Raw genomic sequence first — 27,158 nt, 5'->3', positions numbered from 1 at the left:
AACATATACATCCCTCCTTCCCATTTGACAGCTGCAATCTAGGCTTCCCTCTGCATTTTGTTTTTAGGGAAGTGGAAAACTTTAATGGTTGAAACTGGGTAGGTCCCAGATCTTGAAGAACACCCAATGACACAAGAGTAGCTTCCAAGCTTTTTAGCTGCGACCGCAGCTCTATAGCTCTGTCGGTCCACAAAAGTGTCCCACCCCGTAGCGGCCACAGTTTTCGCCCCAGGAGGCTGAAATTTGGCATGGAGGTTGGTCATGACCGAAGGTAGAGCTGAGTAACTTTCAGGCCGATTGACCAAGAGGGGGCGTGGCGATGGGCGTGGCCTATCACAAAAAGGCGCAGAACTCCCGAATGGATTCACAGATTTGCACAAGATTGTGGTCATGAGCCAAAGAAGAGGTCACGTGTTTGTGTGAGGGTGTGTGCGTGGATGCATGAACACATGGATGCAAGCGCGTGTGCGGTCACAGCTATTGCGGATTCACGCTTGTTTTGGATTCCCTATAAGCGATACAAAAACCATTGAGTTCAATAGGAAAATTAATTAGGAGAAACAATGCCTGTAGTATCTACTGCATATCTGGCAGCAGCACGGTGGTTTTAGACTCATTTGATACCTTGGACCCTTGATGACTTAAAGCCATTCAGCCAACAAACGTGTTCCATACTGTATCAGCATAATTTACAGCTGAATCTAGTCCCACACCCCAATTCCCATAGAGATCCATTCAAATGCAAAGAGTTTTTGTATCGCTTGCTGGACAACCTGAAAATAAGATATCCAGACTCTGATGACGTTGATAGGTCACAGACATCAAGAAGTCATGGCACGCAAATGATATGCAACCAAATACAAAATATGACTCTTTTATTTGACATTATGTTAATTTGTCTACTGTATAAGTGAATTTCCCTGTTTCTAGCTTTTCCCCAAACAGTTCACTACAGCAAAAGTAAACGAGCAAATGGTGGCAAAGGAGGTCTCAGGAGTGCATTTGTTTAATTCTTGATAATTTTCTTACTAATGATTTGTTGTTAAGACCATTAAAAGCTTAATATTTTGCCATTTTGGGCTTGGCCCATTTTATTTGCCCAGGAGTGTATGTGAGCAAGGTAACTTGGTGGTGCTCAGTGACTGAGGATGAGCGAAACATTACCTCCCTCTCCCTCATGGATTCCTCCAGGCCCACAGTGTTCTGGGCTATTGGCTCCTGCATCAACCCATGGTGGCTGTCCAGGATCTGCCTCTCCCTCTCTTGCTGAGTCCTCTCATTCTCCTGCTGGCTTGCCCACTGCTCCCTCTCCTTCTCTCTCTCCGTCTCTCTCTGGGCCTGCTCTTGCTCCAGCCGGCTCACTGACTGACCCAACTCCACGTTGGACTCCTGAAGGGAGACAACAAGCTTAACTGTCACAGCATGCTCTCTTACATCCTATGCAGTTACAAAAAAAATCACACCACCAAAATAAAAGGCTTAGAGGAATCCTGACTAACCCTGAGGCAGCTGATCTCCAGTAGTCGCTCATTGAGCTCAGCTCTCAGGATATTGATGGTCTCCTTCTGTTTCTCCATCTCTTTGTGCACCGCCTCTTTTTCTTTCTCTACCTGCCCCTGAAGGTAAAAACAAATGCATCACAGTCTTCCATTGCTTCACACAATTTCACAGATGAATCCAGATTTAGGACAGATACATTAATTAATTTATTCAACCTTTGTTAATGTCTCAGAAGACCAATTGCTAAAAGAACCTGTATGTATGTATTTAAAAAATACATTAAAGGTTGAAATCTGATAAATAACATTACCAAGAGCTACAACAGTCAGGTTTCACTTCATTGTGTAGAACAGACAGGGTTTGAGGGGCATAAAATCTAAAGGCACTTTTTCTCCAAGTCAGAACATATTTGTTTCTCAACGCTGGTGCTGGGGATCCACTGTGTATGCTGGTTTGTGTTGCTGTTTTTTGTCATAGCCAGTCTCTTGATCAATTAAGGTTGTTGAAATTGTGTGGTATTATTTTTAACAATAGAAAGATGGGAGCCCGCAATCAAAAGAAAAAAAATTACATCATAAGTATCTTGGCAACATAGTTCCTTTTCAGCCCTTTATTGTGGACATTGAAGAAGACAAACATGTATTAGACTCAGCTGTCCTCAGTGTCTCAATGTTCCCTGCTGAACATCACAAGATATTTAAAAAAAACATCACAGGACCTTTAAAAGAATATATCAGGATAAATGAAGTGACATCATAATTCTAAAATTGGTTTCAGAATTCACAGTATGTCAATTTAACAATTATTCTATAATCAATGTTCACATAATGGTAATTAAAAACAATGTCTCTTATATACTTTAATCTCTCCTGTAACACCCCCTTTTCAACACAAGTTTGAAAATGACATAATCAAAATAAAATGGTTACTATTCTTGAAGCCTTTAATCCTGGTGAAACTCCTGAGGCTTGGTTTTCCAAGAGTCAGAATTAGTCTAGATATTACTAAAAGTGACAGAAACTCAAACATAGTGGAATTGGAAGCTTTATTCTCATATAAAAGGTTTTTTTCTCCCAGTTTTGAATTTCTTCCCAGTTTTGGGATGACTGAAAACATGTGACAAAAATAAAGAATTGGAAAATCTTAAACGTTTATTGAAAGGTTACACTCATTTTAGGAAATCATTTTCCAGGACAATTTCCATGACTTAGACTTACAGACATGAAACCTGGACAATGGTGGCCGAAAGCCGGTGGTGGACCGGGGGGGGGCGCAATGTGTAAGTACCATAGCCATTCAAAACTTTGTGCTGCCGTGTAATCTCAGCAGTTAATAAAAATGAGAAAAGCGGAGAAAAATACAGAAGAAATACATAACAATATGCAATCTCAGCTCTAAATATACTGTTTCATAGCTTGAATTATAGCCTAGCCAACAATTTTCCAGCACCTCACAAATATTTCCAGAACATTTTGTACATTTTCTCATTTTCCAGGTGTTTTCCATGACTGGAAAACTAGTCGATAAATTTCCAGGTTTTCAAGGTTTTCCAGGACGAGTGGGAACCCTGTTACATATTGTACATGCCAGAATTAGGGGGCAAATACAGCCTATACTGAAGGATTTACACATTTCAGTGGTGATCATTCTACAGGAGTAGTAGGAATTTCAAGACATGACAATTCCAAATTGTCAGGCCTGTTTTCCTTCTCCCAATTGGACATCATGCAATAATTTGATTTAAACAAATGTTTTCAGTCATCCCAAAACTGGGAAGAAATTCAAAATGAAACCTTGTATAACATGCAATTCTAACAACTTGATTTACCTGTCTATGTGGCCAAGGCTACGTGTGACATGCTGAAGACCCACATATGCAAACACAAAGGTTCAATTACAAAGGGGGACTTAAAGTAAACATATCCGTAAAATAGAAGCCTTTTGGCAATTCAGTCTTGATACCAAATACTTGATTACCCCTCAAGTCTGACTGGGTTTATTTGCATTCATTCAGTTTTTTTGCAGTGGATTTTCAATCAGTCTGGTCACATGATACACCATTTGAAAGTGTTAAAACTCATGGTTCTACCTCCATAACTATTCTACGATGCCAATTTTAACGACCACGATTCCTTATTTACTCACTACAGGGCTCATAAGTGTTACTGCTCACAATATTTCAGTTATATACATTATTTTTTTAATAGAGTGTCTTTAAAAAGGTTTGTGGTATTTTATGAGAATATTCCACACTTTAACGTAAGTGTTCATTAGTAGGTCTGTCCATAGCTTAGTAGGGTTTGTGTATCAAGCACCGGATGTGACGTGAGCTCAAACATCGCCAAAAAGTGGTGGACGGGTCGTCCCATCCCCAAACAAGAAAACATTACATAAGGGCCACGTTTATAAGCTTTATGGACAAAAAGCATTTTATCCATTTTTGGAGATTTTGGATATGTTTCTGGACCCATAGATATTTTAAACCACTGTACTGACAGGAAGCTTGTAATTCCCACTTGAAAATGATGCAACAGTGAGTTGAAAGTTGAAGTTGAAACAGTTGATTTGTAGTGAAATACATGATTATGTTGTGATTTACTGCAATGCATAATTTAGACTTTTTGGATAGATTTGGAGACACTGGGTACACTGCTTCCTTTATTCTTCATAGATCTTCAGTAGTTCTGCATATCCACCATTAGATTTTATGCACTTGGGGTCAAGGAGTTTTTAATCCAGGACATGCATAGTTTATCCTGTTTTATTTATGGGATCACTGCCGCAATGGCGGAATGTTTGGCAGACACACATTAAATTTGGAATATGCATTTTGTTCGACATGAGCCACTGATTCTGGGGGGGGGGGGGGGGGGGAAGAATTTCGATTCTAGACCACACGGTTCAGGAGTGATGAGCTAAAACATAAACATTACAGTGCCACATTACTGTCAATACTATAGTTTTGTAAAATAGCCCTCAGTCCATCCTAGAATAATTGAATTACATTGATTCTATGATGTCACTTGATTTATTATCTTAAAGACAGTTTTACAAGCTTACTGTTAGATGATTAAATAATAATAATAAAGGATGTGCTACATTGATTAGGGATGTGCACTTCAATTCTTATTTAAAATGCGCTGCCCAACAACTTGTACTAAGGCTACATGAACACAACTTTTGAATCTGTTGCAAAAACAATAATAGAGCCAACAATTCTAAAAGCAACAGGATTTTAACAATGAGAAAGAAAAAATCTTCAAGTCTCGCCATCATCCTTCAGAGATGAAACATTTGTCTGAGGCTAAGCTTGATTTAACCAGAAATAACTGGGTGTTGTCTCATTATTCAGACTTGTTTTTGTCCTGTTTTTTATTATTATGGTTCCAAGCAGCAAAGCTGCATGAACCCTGTTGTTTTTGTTCTGTTTTTTATTATTTTTACATGTTATTTATTATTATTATTATTATTATTATTATTATTATTATATCCTAAAACAGAATGGGCAGAAAAAAACATAAATCGTACAGCTATGGAACTTGGCAGGTATGTTGAAATACAGCATGTTTCATTTGTGTTAGTTAAGATAGCCAATATTGTTACCTGTAACTTGGCCTAATTTTGATATCAGCACTTAAAATGGCAGGCATAGATTTAGCAAGTCTTAATGGCTTATAGTGCTTTGTATGTGTGAGTAACTTGGCATTTTTGTACATTGAACATTTTTTTCTTCAGATATATTTTCTTTTTGCACTGTGTTTGTCATAAGAAACTATTAACAGCATTGCATATAAATGTAGACTATGAGAGGTATGCATACACATACATACATGCAAACCCACGTACCTCGCAGCCAGTCCCAGATTTGGACTGCTGTGATTGGGGGGAAGACAAGTTTTGTGGGGGCCAACTTTATCACATAATTCATGATGAGTAGCTCAGCGGACCTGGTTGTAAAAATGTGAACTAACCCTTTAAGAAACACTTGTGGATTACGGTTATGTGTGAACTAAATTGTGTTCTTGGCTAGAAATAGCTGTATAAGTATTAAATAAGTTAAATAAGTATTATATCTTATTGAACCTGTGTTTTGTAGTTGTCCATGACCATGAAATGCACTTTTTGTACGTCGCTTTGGATAAAAGCATCTGCCAAATAAATGTAATGTAATGTAATGGTTATCCTTATCTGAACTTTTACAATCTGATCATGCAAAGCACTATGTACTCACTCATTTGACAGACAGCCGATGAGCCTTCATTTACAAAATTATCATCAATCTCGCTCAATTTCAACTCCTGAGTTCTCAAGTTGTGTACACTTCTCTCCTGCTCCATTTTCTGTTTTCTCTTCTGAGATCCACTTTTTGCATTTATAAGGATTATAAGGCATTTAGCTGTAGCTAAGACTCCTCCTGCTCCCTTCCTCAGCTAGCTTGTTCACCTTATAAATAGACAATTGACATTGACTAATAGCATACACACACATATTTTGGTGTATGCTAATAATTTATTCAGCAATCTTTGCATATCAGAAAATAACAGTAGTACCAAAGAAATTATCACAGATTATTTAATTGAATAGTTTAAACAATATGTTTTCTGCAGAATGGGCATAAAGGTTAAGTTTGACATAATCGCAGACTATTGTACTAAGAATGTGTACTAACCAAGACAGAGATGAGTTTGGTTATTGAATCATATATAAAACAGACAGCACCTGCACTATACTGTATTCTGTGATGTTCAACGAGTGTCTGAAATATAATTTCGAGCTTGTGCATGAACGTCTTTTTTCGCGTAAATTACTGCTAGTTACGAAAGTGTACAACGATCAGCCACAACATTAAAACCACCTGCCTAATATTGTGTAGGTCCCCCTCGTGCCGCCAAAACAGCTCTGACCAGTCAAGAGTTTTTAAAATCATGTGGAAATAATTCACCTTCTAACAATTTCTTAGCTTTTTATAGCCCTGTAGCAACTAATAATGTAATAAATAGTGGTGATTTACCAATAGTGGAATGACTCCCAATAATGTAATCCATTTCAAATTTTTTATGTAAAAGCCAATAATGTAATTAGTAGTAGTACTAGTAGTGTACTTTACTGATCCCCGGGGGGAATTTGCACTGTTGCAGCATCAAAGACAACAAAGTAACACAATCAAATACTAATTTACAGTATATACAAAATATCAGATACAAGTATACAGTAGATACAAATATATACAGAAATCCAAATATACCAGAGGACACCTTCAGAGGTGGAGTCCATGCCTTGACGGGTCAGAGCTGTTTTGGTAGCACGAGGGGGATCTACACAATATTAGGTAGGTGGTTTTAATGTTGTGGCTGATCGGTGTATGTCATGTTTTTAAATGCAAGTGTTTTTATTTGTAATGGGGTGTTGTAGACATGTCAGACATAATTGTTTATATGTCGGTAGAGAATAGGGCTAGCTAACATTAATTTATAAATGTGGCGTTTGCAGTTAGGCCTAATGTTAGCTACAGTAACTTATTAAAAAAGCAGTAAACAGTACAAACGCCAGAGCGGTCAGCCTTTAAAACTTTTAAAGAAAATCAATATATCTGATGTCATGAAATGCATATGCATCATGACTTTTGGTAATAATTTGAATGTCAATATTGCATAAGGGAATAAAGTTATATACACCTACTTAGTGAAATGGCCATGAACGGCTTTGCAATAAGATGTTCTTTAATGCCATCATGTGCTCAGTAAGCACAATTCAGCTCCAGTTTCATTCTATATGGCCTGGCTATATCCTAGCCGGCCAGATAACTTCCACAACCAAATGTAGCCGGTTAACCAAACGTCTATATGCTAGGCTATGTCATATACAGTCTATACGTTCTGTGAAAGATCGGCTAGATTTGGTCCACAAGGATCCAGAAGAATGATACAGTTTCAAAAGAAATAGTTTAAAAGTAATAGACAATTATTAGTTCGCAAATAAGCATGCATAAGAAAGGTTTTCCATGAGCCTTAGTTGGGATTTGATCCTGTGCCTCAACGGTCCCAAAGCAAGGACGTTACCAGTGAGCCACCAACGAAGCAGCCGCAACCGCTGTGAAAAAAAAGTCTATTTTGCGTGTGTATGTGATGTTTTGATAGGCTAGTGTAACAAAATATCCAATGGGGAGACGTACAGTTTGTGGGCCTGGAGTATTTGTGATGATGTAAGCAGGCAGGAAAAAGAAGAAGGAAAAAATGGGGCTTTATTGTGCGGACGTGTGGAGTTGGTTGTGAATTCTGCCTGTTGACATGAGGTCAGAAGGTACAGAAATTAATATTTTTAAGGGCTGAGTGTCAGTGGTCATTGTGGTTATTTCTGTAGGAAACCCTGAAAGTGCCAAACTGTTGGTGCTGTATAGGTATGGGGCATGCCACCCTGCCAAGACATACCTGCCACCTCAATTTATCGTATGTAGTACACATACCTAAATATATAATAATTCACACATATGTTTTTCTGTACTCTGCAGTATGTAATCTTTTGTTGCATGGGAATGGGACGACATGTTACTATTATGAACACTCCAATGGGAATTTTACGTCAATCTAGCACATATCAGCACACAGTAAATTTGAATGAGTATTTTCCATGCTACTTCCATTCCATACTAACAGCTAGGGCTGTTAGTTAGCCCCAATACAAATGTGCTGAGCATTATTAGCAAAGGCTAACAGTTGTCTCTTACGACCAATGCGAATATATAGCAATATCAAAAATATGACACAACGTAAATAAATGAAATATTACAAGCAGTAATACATACACATGATCAGATATATTCTAGCTAGACTTCATGATTCCTGTTTTTCTGACCAACTACCTAACAATTTGCTTCACCCATGCTGATGAGTTGGAACAATTTGTAAAATCCTCCAAAAACCAAAGAAAAAAACCATTATGCCGCAATGAGTGTTTGTACATTACTGTGTAATGTTACATTTGAATTCACAACACTGTGCTGAAGAAACCTCTCGCAGAGCTCTCACTCCTTGTAATAAAATTCATATGAAACATTCCATATACCATTCCATACCTTGTACTCTCCTCTACATGATAAGTTATCATTAACAAACTGATAGGAGTTTAGAAGGGAAAATAGAAGGGAGGTTTTGCAGGTGGCCATTGTAAATACCTACCCCTGCTTTTTATTTGCGCGTTTATTTCTCAAACAGATTATTCAAGACAAAAGTGACCACTGAATCTTGAAAGGGACATCTTTAAGTGTAAAGCCAGTGACAAGATAGTAGAATGACATGGCGTAATTGCACAAACATTGCTGTTTGTTTATTTCACTACTCAGGTGGCTGCGTTTTTCACCACTGTAATGGCATACCTTTGGCTGTTGTTGGCTTTATTCTGTTGCTATGATGGAATACAAATTTTTTGTTGTGAAAGAATATTTTTATGAACTACCAGATGGACGCGATCGTTCAGTGTGTCATGCTTGGGGCTATAGTTGCAGATGAGACTGCAGGGAGGTGGCGCTGGTTAAATGGACGACCAGCATGACAATGATGGCATTTAGAAATGCTGTATTTAGCATCTTTATGGTGTAGTGTGTACTAATAAAGCTAAAACATAGAGTTTTTTGTTTCCACTCATAGTTTGGTAGCAGGAGTAATGAATGTCCGAGTTGAGCGTTATAGGCATGCCGGCGTGCCAACCACAACGGGGTTTGCACGAACGGGTTCCAAAGTAATTTATGTATAAGATGAACAAGACTGGACCCAGTATTGACTCTTGAATCTTTTGACAAGTTTAAAAACTCAGACTTTAACACACTGTCTAAAAGGTAATTATGGAACCAACTGAAGACAGCACAGGCTAAAGCAACAAGTCATAGTCTGTGTAATAACAGGAGGTGGTCTTCAGTGTCAAAGGCACTAGAAAGGTCAACAAAAACAAAATGCAAAAGCTCAAATTATATGGGTGTGCTCAAGGAATAAATGTCTGGCTGAGCATACCTGTGTACTGATCACCAGCAGGTCATTGTCCATGCTGTAATCCAGGCTGGATTCTGCTGGGCTCTCAAAGCGAAATGGGATACTGGCACCCCTCACCTGACCGCTGCTATCCACAAAGCAGAACTGGTAGAACTCTCCATCCTCTTTGGGCAAGTAATACGCTGGGGACACAAGAACTGAAGGTTATTCACTTCGCAAGGGTTTACAAAGATAAAAATCAGTTACAACTCAAAGATCACTGCAAAATTTTATACCTGATATAAGTAGAGCATGAAAATGATTTCATAAGTAAAAAAGCCTTTGAAAATTTAACCTAATTAGTTTGTCTGGCAGTACCATTTGTTTGGCAACCCCAAACCCCCCCCCCCCCCCAAGTGGGTTTTTTAAGCATAAGAAAATATCAAATAATATAAAATATCATTCAGTAGGAAATTAAGGCAATATGAATTTTAGGCCATTGTACCGCCGAGCACTAGTCTGCTGTCATCCCACTGATAAAAACGTGTCATCCCCCTAACATTTTGGTTGAAGTATGGTGTGACCTGCTCCATCATTTCGAGTAGTTTTGACCAAGAAACACATGGTTTTTATATATATTGCTGTGAATAGGAGAATCTCAGCTTGCTTGTGATGCTAATAATATCGTTCTACCTCAAATTTTTAGTGGGATATGCTCATTAGGGCTGGACTATATAGCCAAAATACCATATGAAGATACTTTTCATATTATTGACAGTATGAAAGCATTTTGTTTTCCAGCAAAAACTTACATGAGAAGTAAACTAAAACATACTGTAACTATAGAAAAATAAGAATAAATCGAAATGCACTAATAATGAATTTCACAATTTTTATTAGGACCACAGTCTGAACAATGAACAATGTGAAATACTGAAGTAAAGGCATACTATGCAGGAGTTTTTATTTGAAAATCTTATAAAATAACTACGCTAAGGCATATTTATGATACACTACAACCTTGTGCAGGGTTCCGAGTTTTACCTAGTGCAGTTATCCAGCTAACTCAGCAATAACGGTTCGTGAAACAGGGCCTAGAATAGCTAAATACCAAATGAGGAAAAACACAAAATAGCTGCACCAGCACTATGGAGTAGTTACTGCACAATGTTTCTATGCACTAAGGTGTGCACTCAGTGTAAAGATCGTTACAACACTGCCTAATTACTGTTACCATCTATTCGCCATTTTGAAATTTTCCTGAAGCAGAAAAGAAAAAATTTTCCTGAAGGTTACATGAAGCAGAAAAGCGAGTTGACCCGGTGATGCTAGTATGGCATATTGTTGTGTACCAGGCTGTACATCTTATCAAAGACGAGAATGTGATCAAGGCTTGACTTTCTATCGATTTCCGAGTAACCCGGACACCTGTCGCCAGTGGATTGCCAAGATAAGAAGAGATGTTGGACCTTATTTTCAGATCCTGTAACGATGTCATAAGATTTTCCCCGACAGTGAAAACTGCCTGACTTGTTTACATTTTGAACAGATGTGGCTCCTGGGTAAATCTATCATTGTCTCCATCGCAGCACTTTCGACACAAGCAAAATTGGAATTGTATCCTAAAATTTCTTCTTACCATGAAAAGTGCCTGACCTGCAAGCGTAGACATGTGTTAACATGGCGAAACGATTACATCAAGAAATACTGTCTTTGGAAAAAAGCGCTATATTCTATAACTTAATATATATATGTTAACTTAATATATAGGTCAACCAAACTGATTTAGACAACTTTGTGATTTAGCGTCATGTCTGTTCAAAATGTAAACAAGTAAGGCATTCTTCACGGTAGGGAAAATTTTTATGACAATGTTAGCCGTTCAAGCTGCTAACAATATTTTGACGTTTGCTGATTAGCTAGCACACCGACACATAGCCTACGGCTGGCAAATCGTTAACTTACTTTCAATATCAGTAAGGTACCCCTCTATCCAGTTGCTGTATCCTTTCAACAAAACTGCTCTTGGTATTCGACATGCCTCCTCAGCCCATTTTTCGACATCGTTCATCGTAAAATGTGGTAACAGCTCAAGGTTTGTGGTCCAAGCCATTGTTGTTTAACCGTACTTCCAGGTTTCCACTTGGGGTTACTCCTACCTCAGCCTCGCTTTAGATTTCAAAATGGCGGCTGCGTGAAATAAGCCTATGTGCAATCACTCATGTTGCTAAAAATGCTACTTTCAATACCTCTGACCACCCTCACATCTTTGCTTTTTTTGCTTGTAGCATTCAAGGGTGTGTTCTCAAAGGAGGTGTGGGTGGAGTTGAGGATGAAGGAGGTGTGAGGTGGGTTTAAAACACAGAGTCTACAAGGGCCACAAAATCCTACATAGTATACCTTTAAATTCAAAAATTGGATATGAAACCTAATATGCAACCATCTAATGTTAATATACAAAGTACTGAAGCAAAATTTTTAAGTCCCTGTGCAGCCTCCATTTTCTTACATTTAAATTGTTCCTTTAGATACTAAATTACAAAATATATATGTATTTTTTCTACGTATTAGACTTTGAAAAGATAAAAAACCTGCTTTGATGTAAAACCTGAATTTCTTAATATAGCAGACTCAAGACTGGCTGGGCGTGTCAGTTCTGTCCTAATTATTTATGCATTCACTTTTGATTGACAGCCCGGGCCACTCACTCCCACTGACCTGGATCAGTGTTCACTCCACGTAACATCGGTTGTTAGCTAACGTTAGCTTGTTATCATATGACTGTAATAATGGATAAACAGCATTAGAAATATTGAGCCGTATATGTATGAGTCCATCGCTTACAGCCTATAATATAGGACCCTAACATTATAGGATAACGTATGTTAGCACATAACATTATCAATTGTTTTTTTTTTTGCGGCAGTAACGTTATAACAGTCTGGAGAGTAAAGTAACGTTACACTGGGGTGACATAGCTCAGGAGGTAAGAGCAGTTGTCTGGCAGTCGGAGGGTTGCCGGTTCGATCCCCTGCCCTGGGCGTGTCGAAGAGTCCCTGAGCAAGACACCTAACCCTTAATTGCTCCCAACGAGCTGATTGGCTGATTGCCTTGCATGGCAGCCTTTCACCGTTGGCGTGTGAGTGTGTGTGTGAATGGGTGAATGAGAGGCATCAATTGTAAAGCGCTTTGGATAAAAGCACTACATAAATGCAGTCCAAATATAGCTAACGTTAGCTATATTTACACAAGATAAGTGCAGCTCATTAGCAAAATTATCGATAGCCAGACAGCAAGTAAATAGGGGAGATGAGGTTAACGGTAACGTTATAGTTTGTAGGCTTGATTCGATTAATAGCAGAATGTCATCTAGCCTGAACGGATGCTTACCAGAACCGGTCCGTTCAACCGGTTATCAATAACATCAAAGCTATCTAGGATTTCCTGGTTGGGTTAGTTAGTTTGGCTACCGCACATTGGTCAATGCAAATTAGAAATATTTGTGACTTCATGAATTTGGTCTCAAAACCACCAATACCAAATACTCCACCAGGCGGAAATGTCGAGCATTGTATAGTTTTTAGGAAAAAATATCTAATTCATTACATACATGTATGTACTTTTAAAATCAATGTGTTAGTAACCTTATAGTCTTTGGTCATAATATAAGCATTTTAAACTCATGATTTTGACTGCACAGGGTCTTTAAAAATCCAAGTGTTTAGGTTTGTAATTCTATATACTTCTAGGTAGGACTGAGCGATAAACCATCTATGATTATAGAGTGCTTTTTTAAAGCGTAATAACAATCGCTCCTGTAATGCTTATCAGCTTTGCCATCTTTTTTTCTTTAATCATACTTCAGTTGATTTTTTATCATACTATTGCAATGTGCAATTTTTTTATATTCACTGAATGAAAAACAATACTGGTGACTACAGTACTGCAAAAACGCATACCATTGCCTGAATTCATACTGGTATACCTAAAAATACGGTACCTGGTCCGGCCTCATTTAAATCATAGCCGTCACCAAACTGTTTTTGAGAGAAAAAAAGCATCATTGATTAAAGAACACTATGGAAATTAATTTGCCTTTGCTCCCTCCCAGCACAACATAGCCAAACATATATGGACACCTGATATCCAACATCTCATCAAAAATTATAACCATTAATATAAAATTGGTCCCCCCTTTTGCAGCTATAATAAGCTCCACTGTTCTGTGAACACGTTATACTAGATGTTGGAGCATTGCTGCATGGATTTGCTTCCATTCAGTCAGAAGAACATTAGTGAGGTCAGGCACTGATTGGGCAAATAGGCCTGGCTTGCATTTGGCTTTCCAATTGATCCCAAAGGTGTTGGATGGGGTTGAGCTCAGGGCTCTGTGCAGGCCACTCAAGTTCTTCCACACCGCTCTCGACAAAACTATTTCTATATGGACTTTGTTGTGTGCCCAGGGGCATTGTCATGCTGAAACAGGAAAAGGTGTTCCCCAAACTGTTGAGGAAGCACAAAATTATCTAGAATGTGATAGTATGCTGTAGCATTAACATTTGCCTTAACTGGGACTAAAGTGCCTAGTCAAACCATGAAAGACATATAGTGTTCCTTCGCAGCTCTGATGGTGGATGGCAGCGCCAACAAGGCGAACATCCCTGCACATGATAGTCTCGCCATAGAGCCCATGCGTGTGCTGCCTTACTCTCTCTCTTTGTTTTTCTCTGATTACCAGAGGGCTGCACAGTGCTGCCAAATAAATAGTACTCTGCAATTTCAATTGTTCATTTTCTCTTTATTCCACTTTGATACAGGCAACTTTTGCTTGGCATACACCAAAGATTTCTCTATGCAGGAAAAAACCCTGACTGAGTCCTAACAATGCTGAATAATCAAGGCTTGTTACATCCAAGCTAATGGATGTCACCAATTCTTTTTTGGAGAACTACTCCCTTCACATTATAGGTCTCTGTAGCTTACTGAGAGAACCAGCCTAGAGCACTAAAGAGGAACAGAAAGGAAGAATGTCAGTCCCAGACAGACCTTACCATCAAATGTCACATGCTGTTCCACTGGCTCCTCTCCCACAGGGTTAGAGCATGGTGCAGCCCACACAAAGGTGTAGTAATCCCTTGTGGTGCTCCAGCCAACCTGTGAAATAGAACGGAAGCATACATGACAGAAGACATACTAGGGCCCTTCCTGAACAGTTACTGAAAAATAATAACATGTTTCACATGTTTTCATGCTGAATTCTGTCTGGTCTATGTCCACAGTGGTGGGATACAATTGACATAGTCCATGAGTTGAGAGGACTTAGGTAGCCCTATCCCTAATTACGGTTCTGAATGGCCTTTTTGGCTTGAGATCTACTTCTCCAATGACCAGCACAACTTGATCTACCAACGAGTATATTGCCGATATTGGTTCATATATGGTTGACCATGAGGGGGTGGGGGGTCGGGGGGGGGGAGGGGGGGGGGGGAACCTCAGAACCGAGGAGTCATTGACACACGAATTAGCCAACAAATTTACAAATTTCTGGACAATGTCTCCCATCAATTACTCAGACTGGACATTACAATCCCATAGTATGCTAACTGAAGTAGCATAGATATAGCAAACTGAACATAGCACTATGTTGTATCTACACTTGGACAAATTATTCGAACAGTGGCTGCATGCAATATTAAGTAGGCTGTGACAAACGGATTCATTTGAAGATAACATAACGTAATGACGGGAACAGGTTATTCAGCCCAACAATGCTCACCATTTTCCTGACTAAATTAGTGCTCTGATTACCTACAGACTAGACAGTATCTAACACTGTATCAAGTCTAATCTAGAAAATCCCAGAGTTTCTGCTTCTACTACATGACCTGGCAGGCTATTCCATACATACATCCTGAATTTCCTCAGCGAATATAAGCATAAATTCAAAATGTTGAATTTACATTGAAATGTAAGCCATTATCCTAATGGGATTAAAGTATCTGCTAAGTAAATAAACACACAATGCAGAAAGTCGATAGAAATAATGGCCAGATCGGCAACATGTTTTTTGATCCAGTACAGTAGGACCACAGCATGAAGTTTGTTGTCAGACAAACAGGTAGTAGTTTGACAACACATTGCCAGTATTGACAACAAACAAATTGTCATCAATACATTATAATCCTAGGGGTTAATGGTCTGCATTATATTCTGGAGGCACTAACCACATCCAATATGGTTTGATTCCTTTGCCTTTGCCACTGTTATAGTTGGGGTTAGGGATAGGGTTAGGGTTTCAGAGACAATGAGCAAAGGAGAGCCTGGTATACCCGTTTACTAAATGCCCCCTAAAGTGAAACTAATCCACTTTCTGTGTGACTCATAGAATCATCACGCAGATAACCTGAACAAATAAACAGGAAATATTTTTGACATACACACAGTGCAGAAGGCTCAGAACGTAGTCAAATCTGATACTCGCAAGAACACAGGGCTGAAAAAAAGATTGTTACAGATCAAGGGCATTCAGCATATTAGGTAGAAGTACCAGTGACATTTTGATCACCTTGTTTTTATCATGCTGTACCTTGTACTTTGTGAAAGAAAGTATTTAATATGCATTGATGGTGTTCTCTTGAAAAGGATCTATGATTTAAGCAACCAGCTGTAGGGCTGGATTGTGTCCAGTGTTCCATCTGAATCCATAATTAACTTGCCATTTAGAAAGAATTCTCAAAGCCCGTCTGGTTTTTTTTACTGTGCAATGACCAATGTCTCCAGTTGCTCCTGGTATGGTGTGCTATATAAGTATCATTTGTGCAGCATCATAGCTTGTAAGCCCCCTCCTTAATATTCAATTAACAGAGAGTGAGGGTTGCACAGTATATGACTACATGTCTCATGTAGTGTTCCTTATATTTACATGGGTGTTATTCTTATCTGGTAGTGCATTCAGAGACAAGGAATTGAACTTTCCGTGTGATTTCTCTAAAGTTAAACATTCTATTTGAAGGTATACGTCCATCCTAATTTTTTTTTTTAAATCTATAATTTAGGCTCCATCTGTGCAAATAGTGCTTGCTCTAAAAGCTTGTCGTTGGTGTCAGTCAACAACAGTGTATCAAGTTCTTTAAAAGAAAACTGTACTATATTTATATACATATTTTGAAAATGTTCATATTGAATTGAAATACAGAGGCGTTCAGTTGATCGAATACAATTCTTTTAACACCAGGTTCATCATGTCATTCCTCAACAACCTGGTCGCTGTAACTCACCTTAAAAATTCCCACCCAGTCTCTACGGTGTGGTTCGATGGCTGCAGTCAGTTTATAGCTGCATTTCACTGGGGAATTTGGAATATAAGACTGAGGAACTTCGTTGAAAACAACTTGGGAGTAAGTCGATACTTCCATGACGTTAGACGTCGGAGGACCTTCAGCTCGCTGACTCATCCCGAGTTCTACAAGTGTAAACATAAAGGGCGAAGCGGACATATCATCATGTAGCCGATACATTTTGTAGACGACAAGTGCAGCTCATGTTTATCATACTTAAAGGCATTTTAAATACTACTGTGACAAGGCGCTCAGAACCAAATGACCCCTTACCTAGGCCTACTGAGTATAGGGGTGAAATAAGGTTAAACAGCCCTTAATTTAATTATAACATTATAGAAATGTGATTATTTTCTGATAGACATAGTTAAGGAAAACAATCTGTGACTTTCACTTTCGATTATTAGCCTACCGACATGAAACGCGACTATTGCCTTTCTCTTTTAGATGTAGATATTTATATATCACAGATTATATGTAGATCACAGAGTATCCAATACGAACAGCCTCTGCTACCAATCATAAGCAATGTTTTATTTCTCTTATAATGTCAACAGTAAAGTCAAACAACAACAAATCGCATTAGTCTTATAACACTGTGGCTGGCTTAAACATTACTGCAAAGTATCTAAAATACAAATAGTAAATACAAAAATACAACAACAAGCGAAAAGACAAACGCCAAACTTATGTTACTTAACATACCCCGTGGAAGTTAGTGAAGCAGCTCTGCTGAAAGACTTCTGGATCTGTGGGCGTTTTTCGATTAGACATCAGCAACAGCCGAGTTACGTCACATTTGCTTCGAGTGGCTTCGAAAGCTGTCCTAGCTGCATTCCAGTGTGTTTGTAGGCTAATTGTGTTTTGTGTTCTCATGTTGTAAGAACACACCTTCAGGTACACTTATCGATTGTAAGAACGCTTAAAATCCGTTCAATTTGGAATTTGTACGTTAACGTCACCACTATGGGAGAGCGGGGCAAAAATCGAACACGGATTTTTTCGGTAGATGCATCGCGCTTGGAACGACGTATTTCAGGTTAAAGGTTATTTTTTACAGTCTCTGGGTTAAACACGCAGAATTCTTTGTCTCCAACGAACGGCGAGAGAGTTAAATAGGCTAAATATTTCTGGAGATATTGGCAAAAATGTGTTTTGTCTTTATGGAAGTGATTTATGTTTTTTTTTTTTACGTGAAGTGTTTTTTGGCTACTGTGTTGTGTGTGTATGTCAAGGAATCCAAATGTATGTATTCCTGGACAGTCTTTTGGTGACTAATAGATCGCATAGTTTTGATATAGCAAGTTAGCTTGCTGGGACTGCTAGCCAGGCAAAAGTGCAGACACCCCCCCTGCAGGGTTAAACCGTAGAGACTGTATAAAAAATATGGACAAAGCAACTGTGACGGCACCCATTGACTCTCCGTGGGTCTGGAAAAAACGTATTGAAGCCATAGGGTTAAACCTATAGAGCGTATATAGAAACATATCTTAGAGTTCAGTTCTAGCACTGCGGTCACCCCATCTGCACTTTGAAAAAGGTAAAGCTATCCGCACTTTAAAATTTAGTGAGCGGTCAACATTATTCATTACGGTAACCCGATTGTGACGCAAATATACGGCAAGATGAAGTTACTACTTGCGCATTAAATACTCCAATAATTAGGCCTACATAAATGAATAAATACTCCAAAATGACAATTAAGTTAAATGCATGCAGTTTTTTAAATTCCATTTTTTTAAAAACCCAATCAAATCAAATATTTTTGAGAAAACTCATACATATTCTTCCCTCCTCCCATGTATTCATGTACTGGATTCTGTACTGGATTCAATTTTTATTGCAGGAATTTGGAATTACGGGTGGTCAAATCCTCCAAAATGGGCATTCAATTCTATAGATGGTACTTATTAAAAATTCAATGAAATAATTAAATCAAACCGTTTTCTGCAAAATCCACTATATTTTTGAAGACGACCTTCCCGGGCATTCATGCAATGAATGGGCATTTTTACTGTAGCAGTTTGGAATTATCAATCTTTTAAAAAATTTGTATATTTTATTTGGCATGATGATGATGACACTGATGAGGACACTGGTGATGATGATAATGATGATGACACTGGTGATGATGAACAATGGCAAATAAAAAAATATATTATTTTTAAAAGATTGATAGGCTAATTTGAACCAAACATGCAATTTTTTGCTATCCCATTACTTCAAATTCCTACAGTAAAAAAACATGGCAGTACTGGCATGACTACCTGGGAAAGTTGTCTTCAAGAATCTAGTGGACTTTGCTGAAAACGGTCGGATTTAAGTGTGCTGTTGATTTCTTAAGAAGCACCATGTATAGGATTGAATGGCCATTTTGGAGGAATTTGCCATCCCATAATTTCCAATTCCTACAATAAAAATGCACAGAATCCATTGCTTCTATACCTGGGAAGATGGAAGGTTTTATTTAAGAATGTATTAGAGTTTGCAGAAAACAGTTTGATTTAATTATTGAATTGAATTTTTAATGAGCACCATCTATGTAATTAAACTGTTGAATGGCTTTGCCATCCCATAATTCCAATTTGCTACAGTAAAAACACATTCCATTGTATATATACCAGCAAAAGTTGGTTTTCAAGAATGTATTTGAGTTTGCAGAAAACAGTTTGACATAATTAATTTATTGAATTTTCAATAAGCACCATATATAGAATTGAATGCCCATTTTGGAGGATTTTACCATCCCATAATTCCAAATTCCAATAAATGTAACATTTCACTCTTGGTACTTTAGGTCAGATTTCTAGTGAATGGTATGTCCCAGAAATTCCATTGTGGTCTGTAATCATAGCCAAGGGATGTCGGTTGTTTTGTATTAAAAATGATTAATCTGTCTCTAGTAATATTTTCAGAATTGAGCCAAATACTAATACTGATTATAACTAAAACTATTAGTTATTTCCCCGCTCTCCCCTACTGGCCTCTAACTTTAGCAGGAAACACATCCACACAACAAAATCCATAAATTGGAATGGCAGGTATGCCGCCCCGCCAAGTTACGTCTTGGTGGGGCAGCATGCCCCATACCTATACAGCACAGGGAGTTTGGTACTTTTCAGGGTTCTCTACAGAAATAACCACAAAGACCACAGGTTCTCAGCCCTTAATAACATTAATTTCTGTACCTGCTGACCCCATTTCAACAGACAAACAACAAGTTCGCAAACAACTTCACACATCCACACAATAAAACCCCAAACTTAGAGTATTTTTTTCCTTCTTCTTTTTCCTGCCAATTACATCATCACAATGCTCCAGGTCTACAAAGAATATGTCTCCCATTGTACATTTAGTTACATCAGATAATCAAAACATCACATACACACACAAAATGGACATATATAGAAGTGCACTAATTTAAAAGAACAAAAGTTTGTGGCCCCAGCATCTACTTCACTAGTAGTTCACTGGGTAGCGCGTTTGCCTATGGGTCTTTTTGATGAATGACAGGCCAGGTTTCAAATCTCCCCTTGGACTCAAGCAAACTTGTAACTCCTTACACTGGCTTGTTGGGTAACTAAAAATAAAACATTTAAACTATTGCTTTTTGCATCTTTGCGGGAAACTCATTTATATTTCTTAAATCCAAGTAAAATACACCCACACTTTACACCATTCCACTTTTTCATTTTGACTGAGTTTAATGTTAGCAACCTTGCTATCTAGATTACAGACCGACTGTATAACATTAGTACAGATGGCTCCGAAATGAAATACCGAAATCTGCTTTGTGCTTCGGTCTAATAGGTAACGTTACCGGCCATATGGAAACTGGTGCAAGATAATGACTTCACGGCAGGCATGTCGATTTCCTTTAAGTCAATATGATCACATTCACTGCTGAGCCTGTACTAGTAACTACTTTTTAACTAGGCTATTGTAGCTACCCTGTAAATTAATGTCAGCTAGCCCTACAGATCCTCTACCAACATACTAACAATTAGCAGGTCTGTCATGTACAACCCCAATTCCAAAAAAGTTGGGACGGTAAATGAAATGCAAATAAAAACTGAAAGCAGTAATTTGTAAATTTACTTTGACTTGTATTCAAACAAATACAATAAAGCAATAATATAAAGACAAGGTATTTCATGTTTTACCTAATTAACTTCATTGTTTTTTGAAGATATATGTTTATTATGAAATTTATGCCTGCAACACGTTCCAAAAAAGTTTGGACGGGAAATTTAGGACTAATAACGATGTGAAAAGTTGAAATATCACAGTGATGTGATACAGGTGACGTTAAACAGGTGAGGCAATCGTGTTATAGTATATAAGGAGCCTCCAAGAAAGCCCTAGTCCTTCAAGAGCAAGAATGGGTCAAGGCTCCCCAATTTGCCAACAGATGCATCAGCGAATAATCCAGCACTTTGAGAACAACGTTCCCAAAAGACAAATCGGTAGGATTTTGGGCTTTTCACCTTCTATAGTGCACAATATAGCCTAATTAAAAGATTCAAGGAATCCGGTCAAATCTCAGTGCGTAAAGGGCAAGGCTGAAAACTACTTCTGAATACGTGATCTCTGAGCCCTCAGACGTCACTGTCTTAAAAGTCGTCATGCGTCTGTAATGGATATCATGACATGGGCTCAGGAATACTTCAGTAAACCTTTGTCAGTCGACACCATTCGCCGCTACATCTACAGATGCAAGTTAATGCTTTATTATGCAAAGCAGAAGCCATACATCAACACTTCTCTGGGCTCGGTCTCATCTGAGATGGACAGTACATTACATTACGTTGCAGGCATTTGGCAGATGCTCTTATCCAGAGCGACATACAACAAAGTGTATAACCATAACCAGGAACAAGTGTGTTGAAAACCCTAGAGGGAAGTACAGTTCCAAGTGCAGGGAACGACCGCATAGTTTAACTTGGACCCTGTAGGTTAATCTGATTAACACAACAAAAACAGCAACAAAGCAGTCTATGCAAATAGTACAAGCAATAGTTGAGTAGGCATGCACAGTAGCACAGTGGAAGCGTGTTTTGTGGTTCGACGAGTCAACATTTCAAATATTTTTTGGACAAAACAGCCGGAAAGAGGAAAAGGACCATCCAAGCTGTTATCAGCGTCAGGTCCAAAAACCAGCTGTCATGGTATGGGGATGTGTCAGTGCCCATGGCATGGGTAACTTGCACATATGTGAGGGCACCATTAATGCAGAAAGATATGTATAAATTTTGCAGCAACATATTCTGCCATCCAGACGCCGTCTTCTCCCGGGACGTGCCTGCATTTTCCAGCAGGACAACGCCAAACCACATTCTGCCCAGATTACAAGTGCATGACTACGTAAGCAGAGAGTGCGGGTGCTAGATTGGCCTGCCTGCAGTCCTGACCTGTCTCCGATTGAGAATGTGTAGCACATTATGAAGCGAAAAATATGGCACCGAAGGCCCCGTACAATTGCACAGCTGAAGACCTGCATAATAAAAGAATGGGGGGAAATTCCGCTTGCTATTCTTAACCAACTGGTGTCTTCAGTGCCCAAATGCTTAATAAGTGTTATTAAAAGAAATGGTGTTGTTACACAGTGGTAAACACTCGACTGTCCCAACTTTTTTGGAGCGTGTTGCAGTCATCAGATTTGAAATGAGAGTATATTTTCAAAAAACAATTCAATTCACAAAGTAAAACATCAAATAATGTTCTGTTGTAGTGTTATCAATATAGTACAGGGTGAATAGTATTTACATTATCACTCCTTTTTCTTTTATTAGCATTTTCCATACTGTCCCAACTTTTTTGGAATTGGGGTTGTACAATAGCCCATTAAAAAGGCTTCCATTTAAAAATATGACTGTCACGCACCGCGACACACCCCTTTTGTTGACAGAAGAGTTGACCACAGGGAGATATGGGAATTCCGGAACTTTATTCAAATGCTTTGTAGAGAGAGAACGGTTCTTTAAAACAGAAACAAAACAAAATGTCTTCGCCCTTCACACTCACGGGATCCAGGTAAAAACAACAAAGGAACACAACAAACTAAAATAACAAAGACAAAACAAAACAATCAGGCCACCTACTGAGAAAAGAGCATACTTTAAATACCCAGACTAATTGGTAATGCACTCCCGGTGCGTGTGCCCACTTAACCAGTGGGTGTGGTCCTTCGATTGCCCTGAACCTCTCCCACAAACCGAGCCATGCCACACTTCCATTTATTTCTCATTCACTGTAAAGGAAAAATGATTGAATCCATGCCTGTGTTTTTCTTTCACCTGCAATGTGTTTGCATTCATTATGTGTATGCATGTCTCTCATAGCCTACATTTATATTAATTACTATTAACACTTACTCAGAACAAACACAGTACAAAAAGATATACAATCTGATGAAAAACATGTTTTCAACATAAAATATCATATCACTTAACAATTGGACACAGTGAGATACTTTGAAGAGCCACATGTGCAAAACAAATAATGAATACTGCAATTTAGAACGTGCTATCAATAAACGTTAATCAACAAAAATTAGCATCATTTGCAGGGTTTCCCCCAGAAAAGTTGTTAGGCCCGGTGGCAAGTATCTTTTGACGGGGGCCAGCGGCCCGGCGCGGGCCGGCGGCCAAGTGTCTTTTTTGATGGGGGCCCGGCGCGGGCCAGCAACAGACTGATGGGCAGCATTAAGGTAGGGCCCTATAGTTTCTGTGATAACAGAATCACAGACGGAATCGCGAAATTGAGAATTAAAAAAAGCTATAACACAGATTCCATAGTGCCCTACATTAAGTCAGTGCTAAAAGCTGACTGGAGATTTGAAAATATAACTACGTAATGTGAATGTTGTTATAAATAAGTCATTTATTCAACACACATTTAAAAAAAATCAACAACTATTTACAGCATAACATAGTCTTACAAAGAATCTGACAACAATGTACAGACTTGGAATGCTGTGTTTTCAACAACAACAAAATAAATTAAATTAAAATAAATAATATCAAAGTTTTTGCACTCTACAAAAAACTTGTATTCAAGTCCTGATTGGCTACTGAATCTTACAACAAGCCTTGGAATGCTGGGCACATGTAAGGATGGGAATCGCAAACCGGTTCCAAGTTGTCCTATTCATTGGAATCATATGGCTCCGAACTTATCGAATCCGCTTATCGAAGCCAGCATGTTTTTACGACAGCTGCGCATTGCAAAACAATGACGTAACGCCTTGGGGGAGGCACGCACGCAGGCAGCCTCTCTCAGATGTTTGTTTTGGACGGCAGCTGTCACAACAAATTTGATCCGGGCTGCCAGCCTTGAAACATTCTGTTGCGATAAAGATTTTAAGACAACTCAGCAATTTCTCTGGATTAACGGGTTATTTTCTAGCCTGAAATGCGATCGTATTACTAAATGGCTACACATGTCATGTAACGTGCAAGTAGTTGGCTATCTCCCTGGATGTGAAGTAAATGTTTTTACCAATAAATAATAATAATAAATGCGATTTTATCCATGGAAATAGCTATACAAAAAGGCAAAATAAATGTCGTGTTTGCGATTACCGTTGTAGATGTCAGAAGGAAATGTCACTGACAAAAAAAGTTTGCTCTCTTTGCAGTGGTTTGGGCTGGAAACGAGCTGTAATAGCGGGATATGCGCAACACTGCCTACTTATTGGCTACTGAATCTTACAACAATGTACAGCCTTGGAATACTGGGCACATTTCAACAACAAAATGTCTATGGATCTTACTGACTGTTTGGCTAGCTAGCTAAGTTCGCTAAATGACCACGTTGTCGTGCACATCAATGTCACCAAGCTAACGTTATTAATAAACAAGTGAAGTCGTTATTTAGATGGCGATTAATAAATCATGTAATGTTACAATGTATCGGACGTTACATTCATGCTACTACTTTAACGTTACCTACACACTGCTTAAGTTAATATAAAAAGAATGTGCTTACCGATGACATGAAGTGATAACACAGTTCGTAACGAGGTTAGTAAGCCTACTAAAGAAATGGTGCCTTGCTAGGTACCGTTAGCTTGTGATAGTTGGAAACATCAAGTGTTAAACGTCACTCTATGCACAACGAGGGCAAAGAAGAGACCTGCTGTTTTCCTATAGTGCGTACACGTTTTAACCAACAGATGTCGCTGGTGAGCTTTCCAACCAAGCCACCCCACTGTAACTGTAGTTTAAAAAACATCTTAAAAATACATTTTTTAAAAAATTAAAAAATCGATGCTTAGGCCCGGCGGGGGGTCAATTTAGGCCCGGCGGGCCGCCGGGCTTGCAATACACTGGCGGAAACCCTGATTTGAGACAACACTTGTTTGCAAACAAGACGAAACAGCACTAGCTTTTAAACCAGCACGTTGATTTTCTCATTAATTTTATTTCCTCATTACTTCAGATCCCACTCATTGTCGTGGATATGACCTCTAATACATTTCAAATAAATAAACCAATGTCTGCAGTATACATTTAGGTTATATGAATATGCCCATAGGTATGAATGGTGAGTAAAAAACAGCACATGACCAAGTCATATATACGAGGTGTTTGCATTTGGGTGGTCATCAGCAACTGGTAAGTTTATCACGTGAACAATACATAGGCTACTGTATGTCCTCTGAAATGTCAAGAAGCTGGACCAGTGAGACCGCCCACTGCACGACGTAAATAATGGAAGCCAAGCATGGGCTCTAGCAGTGTCCTTGACATTAATGGTAGAGGTCGACCGATTATCTGTCTGGCCGATAATCGGCTTTGATGTTCGTCATTTTTCACATTATCTGTATCGGCATATTTTTATCGGCTGGCCGATAAAAAAAGTCCCCTTTTGTGATGCATGCGCTCCGCTAACGCAACATGCGGCCCTCTGACGCAGCCTTTACTCTCTGTAAGGCACAGTCTGACTCGCCTGCAGCACTCTTCTCTGTGAGCGTGTGAGAGAAGCAGCATGGAGTTATTTACCTTCACTCAAGCGGCATAACTTTTCAAGGAGCGACTGGTGAGCTGAAAATTGGTGGGGTGCAAAAATTTCCTTTAAACTAATCATTGATCTCAAACTGTTTAAATAAATTTTCAGTGATTAACAAGCATGCAAACAATCTGACCAATCAGGAAAATGACACACAGCTTCTTCGCATTGTGTTAGGGAGACTAAATGATAAATGTGATTGAGAAAAATCTGTTTTAATCACTACGCAGTGGCGGAAACTTCCCCTGATTTTCCTTGAGTATCAATACAATTAATCCACAAAATAGGCTACTCAATACTATCATATATAGCCAGTGTGGGGGAGAAAAACAGGCCCCGGCCTGGGCCAGGAATGCTGGGGTCGCTCTCTTCCACACTGCTGAATGCTTCTTCAAAATTATGCACAATCCACAGAGTCTGATGCAACTGGGTTTATTGTAGGTTAATCAAAGATTACATACAGAAACCCGGGCTGATCTGCACAGACCAATACAAACAACAATCGTTCATAACGCAAAGACAAGACATCCAATCATTCCCCAAACACTCTGAAAACCCCGGGGCTTTCCATCTCCTTTTTATCCATTTTTGACAGCTCCTCCTATTGTGGAGCTTAACTTAGATACTTCCCACCTGTTCGCTTTGGTTTCTTAGGTTCTATTCTTGAAACCATTATCTCCCAACTCTCAGACACCATTATTTCCAAGCCCCTTCCTTTCTTTAATAAAAAAAATAGGTACTCCCTCCCCTCCCTGGCGCAAAACATGTATTCAACTCCCCAACTTTTAGTGAGTTTGGCGAGTAGCCAGGCCTTATAGCCTACATTTATTTTCATTTGCAGTACGAAATTGTGCACATTTTTAATCAACATTATTTGCGGATACATGCAATTCTTTCTCTGCACTCGTATTCATGGCAAATATCTGCAATGCATAGATTGTAAAAAATCTTGAAGTGCAGGTTTTGTTTTTGCTGGTTATTCTGAAAGCCAACATGGTAGATAACAGACTGGGGTATCTTGTTAAGTGTAGACTACTTGGTGATTAAAACTGATTTTTAACGGATAAATTGAATTTATGATTTAATCCCTAACACGGTATGAAGACACTGTGTGTTAGGCTACTTGCCATTTGATTAGTCCGATTGTTGGCACGCTTGATAATAAAGGAAAATCAATAAAAACAGGTTGAGATCAATGTTATGTCCCCTGCCTCTGCTGGTAGTGCAGGTGGAGGTAATTACCTAATTACCTAATTGCCTGATTGCCTCCACTATTCTTTATAGCCTCTATAGTATAAATGTCTATTATTCCAGTGTTGTCATTAAGAGGCCGACTTTGCAGCAGGAA

At 38.8% G+C, this 27,158-nt stretch overlaps 1 protein-coding gene across 4 annotated transcripts in view; it reads right to left on the bottom strand.

Annotated features, from left to right (window-relative positions):
• The window catches only part of calcoco2 (calcium binding and coiled-coil domain 2), an 86,608-nt gene that overhangs the window by 33,509 nt on the left and 25,941 nt on the right, over positions 1–27,158 (bottom strand). Inside the window, exons 1-6 of one of the 4 annotated variants that reach the window (XM_035407048.1) lie at positions 17,504–17,865; positions 16,739–16,923; positions 14,513–14,615; positions 9,504–9,664; positions 1,500–1,616; positions 1,165–1,389 (exon numbers count right to left, since the gene is read on the bottom strand). In XM_035407048.1, the coding sequence (XP_035262939.1) occupies positions 1,165–1,389; positions 1,500–1,616; positions 9,504–9,664; positions 14,513–14,615; positions 16,739–16,915 (783 nt within the window). In that variant the 5' untranslated portion in view covers positions 16,916–16,923; positions 17,504–17,865. Of the gene's footprint in view, positions 1–1,164; positions 1,390–1,499; positions 1,617–9,503; positions 9,665–14,512; positions 14,616–16,738; positions 16,924–17,503; positions 17,866–27,158 lie in introns of those variants that run through there. The other 3 variants (XM_035407047.1, XM_035407045.1, XM_035407046.1) reach the window with 3 other exon arrangements.

The sequence above is a fragment of the Anguilla anguilla genome, chromosome 2, assembly GCF_013347855.1.
Source record: "Anguilla anguilla isolate fAngAng1 chromosome 2, fAngAng1.pri, whole genome shotgun sequence".
Classification (NCBI taxonomy): Eukaryota; Metazoa; Chordata; class Actinopteri; order Anguilliformes; family Anguillidae; genus Anguilla; species Anguilla anguilla.
Note: the sequence above shows the minus strand (reverse complement) of the source record. Positions and strands in the feature narration are given on the sequence as shown.